Here is a 12,309-nt window from a genome sequence, read left to right as displayed (position 1 = left end):
ATATTTTCACAAAAAATGTGATAGGTATTCAACAAAAATTATAAGATGTCAGCAACATAACATAAATTAAAGGAAAATTTCAGTGCCTAGTATTTTATGTGTAAAATTAAATACCTCTTCATAAACCTTTGGTGCTTGAAGCTCAGCATCTTCTGGTTCCTCACCAGTAGCTTCAGGCTCGTCCCGTAAAAAGTCTACAAAATATGGTTCAGCTTCAAGAACTTCGGTTAAATCTGCATCCACATATTCCTCCATTGTTTTAGCAATAGTTTTATCAAACCAGGCTGTATCTTCAGGAGTATTAAATCTAAAAATCATAAATTATTACAACTTTAAAAAAAAATTTCAAGTTATGTAGGGAGAAAACAGGTAATTAAATACTAAAGAAAACCAACACAACATTTCAAGGAAAAATAAATATTAGACAATATATAATAGACAATAGTCACAGAAATGGATTAGGTAACATTCACAGAAATCAAATGCTTCCATACTCTAAAGTATGTCAGTCACATAAAACATAAAACAAAAAAAATAATTTTACTTCCAACTTTCACCTAGGAACTAGGCAATGACAGACCATTTAATTTTTCAGATGAGACAGAATGAAAAAGGGTGAATTCTCTCCCAAAAAACCATTGCTAAGTGACCCTTATCATCTTAACATGCAGTAGAATAGCATAAATTATGTTATTATAGCATTGCCTATGAAACTGCAATGAGACACGGAATAGTGAAAGGAAGATAAATATATGTCAGTACAACCTGATTCTATTCTCAACCTCCCTTACACCAAAACCCATAAATTACAGAGGGGAATATACGTTGGGGTTGGAGGGAGTAATAAAACAAAGTCTGCAAACAGATACTAGTGACTGCATGTCATAGTTTAAACAACTTTATTTGCTTCCCTTGGTAGATTCAATCTGATTTTAATACAGATCAGATCTTTGACTGCTCTGTCAAAGTAGTCTGTTGCTGTGATTATCTGAGAAGCAACCAAGAATGCTACTTGGTAGTTACTGACAAACATAAAAGGCAAGAGCCACATAGACCCCAGAAAAAGTGAATTCCAACTGTGAATGTCAAAGTACAAAAAACCCCAACTTTCATTTATTGACTTCTTTTTCTTTTCAGTGATACCACTGAGAGGAAAATAGAATAAACATGAAAAAGCTCAGTGCTCTGGGTTTTCAAATAAGAACTGAAGAACTATAGTGCAGAGACAGCCTAGATATACATTATAAGTTTCATTCTTGTTAGAGGGGTTTCATGATGACATTATAATACTAACCACTACGAAACCTAAAAGCTGAGTGCAGGAAGGGCCTGCATGACTACACTCTCTCTCACCCTCTTTCTAGTATATAACATATCTGTGCAGATACATATCTTCCATGCATGTTTAAAGTCCCCACAACAAATAATAGAAATAAAAGACCGTTTCAGTAAATGTCAATGATACTACTCCTAACTTGAAATCAGAAAATAATACACTGTATACTGCGTCAGTGGGTCTGATCCTAACTTTAAATTAAAATTAAACATTTTTCCCCTTTTTATATCAACAGCACTCTGTGGTACATATAAATGCATATGTGTATGTATATATATATCAGCCAATGTGAAAGTTTGTATAATACATGATAGTTCAGGCAGTTAGAAATATCAGTACTCTTAAGACTTTGTGTTGGATTTACACTAAGTAGGCTTTCTCTGGTTACAATAATAATAACTATTAAAGTCAGTAGAAAAGTCTGGCCTTCATTTTTGTGTTCTTGAAAACTGATGAATAAGATTTCCTTCTAGATTTCCTGACTACATTTTCTGAACTTAGCATATGTATCTTAGAAGAGAGGAGATAGTGAGCAGGATTAGAGTTCTTCTTGGGATATTGAAACTGGTCATAATAGAAATCTTCCTCAGCTCTTAATTCAAGTTTGCTAATGCGCTTTCTGGGGAAAAATGAGACGGCCTTTGTCAGTGATTCAGAACTCTCATGCAAGAAAATGAGGGATTCTAGAAGATACAGGTAGGGATGGTAAACAAAACTTTTTGACAATGGTCTATGTTTTGTTTGGAATTGCTTGTAACATTTAAATGAAATGGAGGGCAATTGTTTCATCCACAAGTTTTGGCAGTGTGCAATTCAACACTAAGTTTCATATATATCGGGTTTTTTCTGTTTCCACTGAGTAGATGCTAAGGTCCACATACCAATATATATTTAAGAGGATTTCCCTTTGTCCCTCTTATATTTCAAAACCAGAGATGGAACTGCTTATAATGCTTTTATACCTTTGCTCTTGCCATTATGTTGAAAAGTTACTAGAATAATACAATTAAGCCTGACTCTGCTTGAATATAACACAATTGTTATGTATTCATCTTGCCTGCTACCATGCTAAATCATCTACAATAGAATGTATTTATGTAGTCAGCATCTTAAAGCAGAGAAATTCCATTTTAATCTTTTGCAGTTATGTTGAATATTGAAAAAATTCTGGTCATGGCAGGTAACTCCTAATTACTTTCCAATTCAAAACTTTAGGTCTAATTAAAAGCAAAAGCACTATAATATGCCCTCTTGTGTCCGTGGTAAAATATTTCTCAGTTCTTTCATTTTGTGATAGCTTTATAAAATAAATGAAGGGTAAGAAAATAAGAATACATATTTTTGAGAGTAAAATTTAATTTTAATGCTTTAATTGTAAAACATTAATTTAATAAAAATTACAAAGGTCCTTTGTCAGGACATCAGAATAAAAAAAATATATAAATTATAATAATTCACAGTAGTAGTAGGTATATGTCAAGTTTTTAGTGACAGCTATAGTGCTACTTAGAATTGCACAAGAAAATCAGACACTATAAATAGAAAAATAATATTGATCTCTAACACATAGAGATCATAGCTGTATCTGTTTTATTAATATTTTGACAGAGATTTAGAGGAGACAGGCCAGTTTTTAGCCACAGGCATGCAATCCTGGTTTGTTTGGGGTTTTTTCCTGTGAGGAGATCAAAGCAATTTTATAATATTCTTTGCGTATAAATTTAGGACACAATACAATTTTCTTTTTTGCAGTGTAACTTGCTGAGTGTAGCCAAAGCACAAAAAAAAAGTAGGTTATAACATACAATATGTGCATATTTGGATGTTGTCCACCAATTACTTGGTTAATCTATCAAAATATAGCATGGTATTTATTGGGATAATACCCTAGTGCAAACTTCATGTAAAATAAGACAAAATTTTTCACACTGACCTAATAAGGTTTATCATATTCAGAAGTTGTATGGATATATGAGCATATATGAAGTGAATGGCTAAATCTACTAGATATAAAATGCTATACTTATTATACCTGTCAGCAATTACTCTGGTACATTCATGTTTAAAAAGCCTTAGAAGGACAGTGCTGTTGTTGCATTCTTCTGCCTTTATAGTTAACATTCCTTGCCAAATTCTAGAAAGGTCTCGGAGGTTGAAGATATAGTGGAATTTAGATGGTGTAGGCAGCATCTTTATCTAAAGAAAAATATTGTAGATAATAAAAATCAGTAATATTTAGAAGGATTCAAGAATAATATAAATTATAAATTTATAATTAATAACACATATAAAACATAAAAATAAAAAACCAACTAATTTTCACACATAATAATGTGGGAAAACTCTTTGCAAGAAGTCACCAAAAGTATCTAATTTGTTTGAAAGCAGAATCTAGTACTAAATGTAGAACACCAACTCTTATAAGATGCAATTGTTTCATATGTTGCTCTGGCTTTATAAGTTAAAAATTATAATTTGTAAAGAATTTCACTCTGTGTTCCTTAGTTGTAGTGATTAAAGCTTTGGGTAACACTGATTATAGGAACGAATGGACTGATATTTCCATTCATATGTTGTATACAGAAATCTGATATTTTCCAGGTTTCATCTCCAAGACATCTTTCTCCCTTTTATTTGTTTGTTTGGGTTTGGGGTGTACACGTGTTTTTGTTACAGATATGTTCTTAGAGAATAGTCACTTAAATTACACTATAGGCACTCTGTTCAGACTGATTGTGATAAAGCTTTTCCTGTAATTTATACCTTTGTCCGCTGCCACAATATTCTGCCTGTTGAGACCAATTTTTCCATCAGATCACATACTTCAGGCTGGAATTCTCTACAAGAATGAAAATATCCACAGGCAATAACACCTGAAAATGTAAAATGCAATATAATAAGGATATAATAAGGTAGATTGTGAGCAAGACATATTAGCACTTATTTAAAACACTAATTGGTAAAACATAATTTTATATTACAGGCTAAATGATTTTTCTTTGATGTCTATGGCTTTACTGAACTGGTATTGTAACAACAGGCAGTAAGTGCTGGCTTTTCACAATATACCATATTGACAGAGCTAACAGAATCGAGAAATTTAGCAACAGAGTGCATTTCAGACAGGGCAGAGGCAGAATGGTAACCTACAGAGTAATAACAGTGCTCATAGTCTTCCAGGAAATGCCATTACTTTCTCAACATTTGTTTGTCCAAAATTAGAAAGGCAAGCATTTAAAAGGGTTAATTTCTCTTCCATAGAACTATTTTTGCTGTAATACAACTTCAGTTTTTTCATTGGAAGTACTCTGAATTTGCACGATGAAAGTGAGAAAGTATACTTTTATACATTTTAAATCAATTATTGAAAAAAATAAATTATACTAAAACAGAAGAAAGAAGTACCAAATATTTTGTCGATGGATGCGTTGGATGGCAATGTACAATTGAACACACTAAATTGTCTTTTTAAACGCTGGGGAATATCATTACGGCCTCCTCCAGGATGGATCATTGCTGCTATTATTTGTACATCTACAATTGTGGTGAAGTCTCCAGGTTTATCCAAGCTGTACATTCCTCTCATTTCCATCATCTGACGGACAATTTCGTTTGTTATCTGCAAGTTTATGCAACTTGTACAAATTAGAAATTCATGCAAGAAAAAACAAAATATACCATGATAATTTAATTTTGTCTTGTAACTTTACCATTAATCCATAGAGAAATATTTTCACTTTAATCTAAAACCAGATTAAACTTCCTTCTTTAGTCATATGGATGATCTTGGTTTATGCAATTTTAAATGGCAGAAAAACTCTTTCATGGCTGTACTATCACATAATATCAAGAAAATGAAACTAAAAGTTAAGGCAAAGTACTGGGGGGAAAATTTTTCTGTTCCTTATTTTGCTGCTGGACATTCAGCTACAGATGTTCAAACTACGCTTTTCAGTTCAATTTTGGTCTCCTTTGAAGCAAAACAACTAATTCTTTTCTGAAAGAGGAAGATGTTTATTTTGAAAAGGTTATTCACTCTACATTCTACTCTACAGCACCTGAGTTAGCCCCCATAGCAACTGCTCCAATAATATTCAGCAAGCCTTACGTATATGCCCACATACCTCAGCAAAACCAACATGATATGCAGGAGGGTACTGATTACAAACCACCATCCCATAAAAAATATTTCGACAATATCTTGGGGCCATAATGCAAGACCTAGTGGAGATCCTTCCCTAATGGAGATCCTTGCTTTTCTGGAAACTGCCTGAGCCTGTAAGAGCTTTTCCTCAAACGCAGCCACCCATGTTCTAGACTGTGTTGACGAAGTAGCTAGTGTTGTGGGTTATTCAACAGTAATTTCAATTTTTTTTGAAAAATTGCAGTTCTCTCAAGTGAGAGCAAATGATGCAAACCAAAGAACTGGCACAGGTTCCACTTAAGAGATACTAAAAACTCACACTTGGTCTCCATTTTACAAAACCAGCTTTCTAAAGTAAAGAGGAACTATTCAGTCCACAGAGACCCACCTAAATCCATACTGCTACTTAAATTCATGCCCGGGCCCACTCTCACAACCAGACCTACTAATCATGCTGTTAACAAACCCACTCAATGCTATCAGCAGCCTTAACACACACTGTGAGCTTCACAGAAGGCAGAGAGCCTGAACATTCAAAAGTGCAGAGGTCCCAGGGTTCTCTGTTGTTATTTAGTCTGAGCAAATTTTAAGAAGTCATAGTAAGCATATTTGGTCTTTATATTAGAATAGATATTTCAGAAGACCTAACATCCTGGACTTCAAGTACTTCAGACCTACTACAGGAAGAAACTGTGAAAGACTTTTGCCAGATCTCCAAGAGCATATAGATACTACACAAACAAATTGTAGATGGGCTTATCAAAAGCCAGTGTGTTACCCTTGAATTTTTCACAGCCTTTATTTCTTTCTCCAAAGTATCACAATTACATTTCACAGAAAGTTTTTTTACTAGTGTTTTCAAATTAGTGTCAATCTTGAAAGTAATAATATGCTACTTTAGTTCACGGATGCTTTTTATTTAGACTTACAAAAATGAGGAAGTGGGGATTATGTAAAACATGGCACCATTATTGTACATGTCCCTTCAGTAACTCTAATTTGCTCTCTTTTCTTTTTTTGGTCGGTGTATCATAATTAGAAAGCATTTCCAATAATTAACAATTAATTAAAATATTTAGGAAGTCCACTGATTTCCATGTGTATATATATATAAAAAGCACAACAATTTGAAAATAAGCTGTATATGTTAAAAAACAGTTTACCTGATCTCCCCATTCATTGATAAATGGCATATTGATATCATCAATAAAAATAGTCATTTTTCTGCCTCCAGGAGGTCCATAAGTACTTCCAACGCGTTTGTCCACATAACTCTCTATTGTCCTCTAAAAAAGAAAAGAAAATTCTCATTTTGCATCTAAAGCAACAATATTTAAAATGCATTGTTGGAAAGTATGTTTCTGCTTTCTGCTACAGTTCTTCCCCAATGATTCCCTCCATTTGTAAGCAGTTTCACCTTTAATTCTATGATGAAGGAACCCAATTCCTAAGGAATCCAATTCCTGTCCTGCAACCTTCTGGCTAGCAGAGAAGTTTTTAAAAATATTTCAAACTTAGAAATTATTATTTCATTATCAACATTATCATTCCTCTAATATCAATTGTTTTATATTTGCAATACAACAGCAGACCATACACAGGCAACTTAGAGTCCTTTCACAATGATTTCCCAGATGTCTTGTGAGTGATGTAATGCAGAATTTTAATATTTTGGTGGCAAGAAGCTGGATGCAATAAGCAAGTGAGACACTGATATATAATTGAAATTGATATATAATTCAAAGTTCTACAGCTCTACAGCCTTTCTGAAGATACATAAACAATGACAGAAAAAACACCTTACAAGATGGTAGCAGATGTTTTCCTTAGACAAATAAGGTTTTCTCTCTAAAAGCACAAATGTCATCCTATATGAGTAATGTGGCATGTGCTGTCATAAAGATAGAAGTATTAACAGTATTTTAGAAACAGAAAACAGATATAAGTTTTGTCCAATGTTTTTGTCCTGTTTTTACAACAATATATTAGCTGAGTATTTTAAAGGCATATAGAAAATATGTGGTTAAGGTGAAAAAGAGAAACTAAGTGATTACATAAGAAATCAAAAACTTTGTAACACATCTAATGCATCCAAAATTATGCAATCTTTCAAATATCCTCAGAATGATGACTCAAAATTAAAAAAAAAAAAAATATTTTGAGTGTAGCCCTTTCAAGTGTTTACAAGGATTTCAACTGTTTTTTCTGCTACATCTCTCTCTTGGAAATCAGCTGAGTGAACTATGTATTCAGCTAGCTAGCTGCTAAGAGGGAGCATATCTTCTAAGGTAAGACAGGACTGCAGCATGGAACAGACATTCTTTCACAGACTCTCTGTTCCAGAGATAAGGAAGCCTGCAGTTTGTTTGCAAGACAATAATGTTCTAGGGACCCATAAAAAACTAAGTAAAGGACACCGAGACAGAGATACTGACTGTTCAACAAATCTTGCATGCATGAAAGGATGGCTGTCTTATTCTGCCACCCAGTTGATACAAACCATGGCCAGAGACCTTATACATAGAATACCTGCTGAGAAAAACTGAGCAGACATTCTGTGAGTTTGGTATGTTTTAAAAACAAAATGTTTAATCCATTACTTTTCATCATTTTCTTAATAAAATTTACATTAGCTTCTTAAAAAATATGTTTGATTTTGGGATGGAGTTTGCAAGACCTGTTCTGCGAGCAGACTCTTCAATCTAGAAATATTCCAAAATAATTTCTTTATCCTAGTGGAGGCTTGTCATCATGAATTCATTGCATTGAATTGGTAATGAAGTCAATTCAACTTACAGGATCACATCTTAGCAAATCAGTAGTATCAAATCATAGCACAGTGGTATAAATGATCCTTTTGATCACTTGAAAAAACCAAACAATCTACGGATTTTGCCTCTACTTATACGAATTTTTACCAGTTACACTGAGAAAGAAAAATTTCTACAAAAGTTGTTTTGCTAGAGGTCCTTAAAGATTGAATTTCTGATGCTGTAGTCACACCTGAGCTGAGGAAAAATAAAATCATTTGTAAGTTGAAAGGTGCTTATAAAAAATATAGTTGTATACTAAAGAATCAGGAAAAAAAATGAAGAATAACCAAAAATCTAAAAAGAAAAGGTCTTCAGCAAAAAATGCACACAGCAATCATGGATATATGTATCTCTATGTGAGTGGCTATATTTTATTCTCATCTGCAAAAATTATTTTTAATAGAATTTTCTGAAATTTTGAAGTGACTTAGATAAAAAAATACTTTAGACTTTAATCCTAAATCACTTATCGTCAGAATTAAGTACACTTTATACAGTTAGCAAGGAAATTATATACAAGATTGCTTAAAATCTATACTTTTACCTGAAACATAAATGGTTCCGTGGCAGACGAAAAATTTAAAGATTTTGACAAGTGCTCTTCTGGGTCATATCTCTTCATATATCCCTTAATCATGACTGTCTTTGCAGTCCCCTGTTCTCCTATAAGCAGAACAGCCTGTAACAGATATATAAATCACATAAGTACTACAAAACCTTATAATTATATATGCATAACAGATCTCTTTTAGAGAAAGGAATAGTCTCTGTGTCTACTTTTAAATGATATATTTTCTGATGAGTTTTTCCTGTGACTCCATATGCAGTGACAGTGTTTTTCATCCCACATAGATTCTCTAAGAAAATTATTTACAGAGTCAAAAGAGAAAGGAAGAAGCAAAATTTTCTTCCATTTGCCTCACTTCTTCTAGTTTCCACTATATTCACTGCAGCAGTCTCTTTTAGTGGATGACCCTAAGGTGGTTTCCTTTATAATGGAAAGTAATTTCTAACATCTAATTGGAACATAAAATTTCTACAATTTTTTGGGCTATAGGTATCCTATTTGACATGTGTCCTTCTTCCCAGCCCTGTTCTCTCCTCTTCTACATTTGGGCTATTAACTGCACTTAACTGCTATTAACTACAGCTTTCCTAGTGTGAGGAAAAAGACACAGATAAGGTTAGGAATTACAGATCTTTAGTGAACTGCTTTGTGAAATTTATTTACCTAGTTTCCCTGTTCTAGAAAGTACAAATCCGAAAAATGAATATGATGTAAAGACTATGAACATGGTTTTATATCTTTCTCTGAGAAAAGTGATAGGTTGTTGAAGGCAAAATTTTATGATAAAAATTATTTTATAAAAAGGGTATTTTGAAAGTTTTGTCCATGCACAGAAAAAAGTACAGAGAACTTATGTTAAGAAACTAAAAATAAAGTAACACATAAATAATGATACATCCAGGAAGAAATTACTAGAGACCAAGAACATGAAGAATATTTCAACCCACAGTTACTTTATAAGTAACTTTCTATTTCTTTCATATAGTAGGTATATACTTAAATAAGTAATCCTGTACTTACTTTCTTTTGTTTTGCGATTATGTCTATCAAAAACTGAGTTCTGGTATTATCAACATTTGGAACCAGAATAGATGCATAATCTGGGATATGATCTGTTGGATAAACATATTCCTGGACTCTTTTACTCCAGTGCTCCCAGGTACCTGAAAGAACAATAAAAACAAAAAAAAACCAAAAACAACCCCCCCAAAAAACAAAACAAAAAAAACCAAAAACAAACAAAAAACCGAACAAACAACAAAAAAGAAAATATCTCACATTTTGATCATGATCAATATCTTGTTAGTATAATAATTAAAAAAAACATATGTTATGGGTAAAATACTACAAAATATAGAAAGGGATAAAATTTTTCAAATCCAGCTAAAAGGCATGTAACAAAGGACATACTTAGTCATGACCCCTAATTACTCTACAATCCTACCAAACACAGACATATTTCTTAAATTTATATATACATATCTAAATAAAAATCCCAAAACAATGTTCACCTAGAGACTAATTCTCACACTGTTGGTGAAAAATTACAGAACATCAGAGTATGGATTGCACATGTGTACACTAAAACAACATTGCTGGCAAAAAAAAAAAGAAGTGAAATTGGATAAGAGAGAAATCAATGTATACAGGGGAGGACACAGTCTGGCATAGCTATAAGTTTTCTATAGCATTGGTTGTGTGGGGTATTTAAACTAAAAAATTTGTTCTGGAAAATAGCACACTATCCAAAATATCAAGATTCACAGTTTTCAAAATATCTTACCAGTCTTATAGTTTTATAATCTGTAAGATTTACAACTGATTATTGGATGTGGATAAATAATAATTACTAAATAGAATTAAAATAAAATTTTATTCTTTTAACAAAAACTACTGGCTGTGAGAAAATTAAACATAAGATTAATATTAAGTTTGACTAAACCAGCCCAAGGATAAATTATCTAAAAATTGTAGGATGTTTAAGTTAATAGAAAAGTAACCTGCATCAATGAAACTAAAAACAAAAGAAATAAGAAAATGCTAGTAATGAGCACTCTATCTCGTTTCTGACTTCTTACATCCAAGAGGTGCTGGTACTACACAGTTATCAAAAAACCTTCACTCATATGGCTGTATAATAAGAACTGAAGGAGTAATAGAGTTTTAAACCAACAGTATAAAAAGAATGTTAGTGTTTTTTCTTACCTTGCTCAGAAACATAAAATTCATACATCGTTTGATTGGTGCCACGGGGGATTTTTGGTAAGTCTAATTTGTTATCATGAGCTCTAATGAAGGCTTCAAGTTTATCTCTACTATCCAACTCCAGAAGGGCACCTAAACTCCACATTATTGCAAAGCTGAACAATTTTTGCAGACGAGCTGAATTACTTGCATCCTTTGGTGAAATCAAGCCCTCCAGAAGATTAATAGACTGAAAATATTTTAAAATATGCCTTAAGAAACTATTACATAATCACTTTTTATTTCCATATATATGTATGCACATGCATTATTTATATCTATTAAAACATTAAATCAATACAGATTACAAAGGAATAACACAAAATTCAGAATTACAAACCCAATAAAATTTACTAAAGATATCTATATAAGACTGGATAAAATTTTCAAAATTACTAAAGTAATTTGATCATCAGCTGCCCTTTGAAATTATGCCTATATAATATATGTCATTTAAGAGCTAGGGTAACAAAACAGCTTTTTAAGGGATTTTATGATATTCAGAACTCCAAGAGTAGGTGGAGCCTTGCCATTCTCAGCATCTGTCTGATGTATTTATCTCAGTTATGGTCAATTAATGCATCTATCATATTAACTTCTATTTTGTGCTTTTAAAAAAAAATAGATTAAAATATTGAATGTTATCATTGCTTCACTCTGTTTCTAAGGAACTAGAGTCCAGATTGCAGAAAACTACTAACTTGCTGTCTATAACTCTGTGATGTTTCTCATGAAGTCAGATGCTTGACTGTCTTTGAGAATATCATTCGTATTCCCTTTCTATATAAGGTAGTGTCCAGCACATTGCTTCAAAAAATATCCTTTTAGCAGTGAAACTGATTTTCAGTCAGCTCTTGGAATTAGTATTCTTTATGCTATCTTGGATCTCATACTTGAAGTGGGAAATAATGCAGTAACACATACTTTCAGTGCAGTCTGAAGGACATAAATAGTTAGAATATTTTTGATTACTTTAAAATTCAGTTTTCAAAAATGATCAGTTAAACAATGTCAGTCCTTTTCTTTAGAAGACAATTGATTTATCTAATTTTTTCCAGGACAGGCTGTGTTCCAGTTTATCTGAAAAAAATCTTTTTGTTCCCTCAAATACAACCTTGAGTTCAAAATTTCCAAAGATGTTTTGGGTCTTGGAAATATTCCGTAACAAGTTTTTGAAGGGAAAAAAAAAAAAAAGAGGAATCAA

The 12,309-nt window shown here is 32.4% G+C and overlaps 1 protein-coding gene across 3 annotated transcripts in view; it reads right to left on the bottom strand.

Moving 5' to 3' along the window:
- DNAH8 (dynein axonemal heavy chain 8) overlaps positions 1 to 12,309 on the bottom strand; it is a 125,778-nt gene that overhangs the window by 46,630 nt on the left and 66,839 nt on the right. For all 3 annotated transcript variants that reach the window (XM_051783440.1, XM_051783439.1, XM_051783442.1), the window contains 8 exons: positions 11,067 to 11,295; positions 9,882 to 10,024; positions 8,838 to 8,972; positions 6,644 to 6,766; positions 4,742 to 4,955; positions 4,100 to 4,209; positions 3,369 to 3,532; positions 115 to 307 (listed from right to left, as the gene is read on the bottom strand). In XM_051783440.1, coding sequence (XP_051639400.1) covers positions 115 to 307; positions 3,369 to 3,532; positions 4,100 to 4,209; positions 4,742 to 4,955; positions 6,644 to 6,766; positions 8,838 to 8,972; positions 9,882 to 10,024; positions 11,067 to 11,295 — 1,311 coding nt within the window. The remainder of the gene's footprint in view (positions 1 to 114; positions 308 to 3,368; positions 3,533 to 4,099; positions 4,210 to 4,741; positions 4,956 to 6,643; positions 6,767 to 8,837; positions 8,973 to 9,881; positions 10,025 to 11,066; positions 11,296 to 12,309) is intronic.

This window comes from Manacus candei, unplaced genomic scaffold (assembly GCF_025592945.1).
Source record: "Manacus candei isolate 608988 ecotype Guabito, Panama unplaced genomic scaffold, ASM2559294v1 h1tg000017l, whole genome shotgun sequence".
In the NCBI taxonomy this organism is placed as follows: domain Eukaryota; kingdom Metazoa; phylum Chordata; class Aves; order Passeriformes; family Pipridae; genus Manacus; species Manacus candei.
The sequence above is the reverse complement of the archived record's forward strand: the minus strand, read 5'-3'. Positions and strand labels throughout refer to the sequence as shown.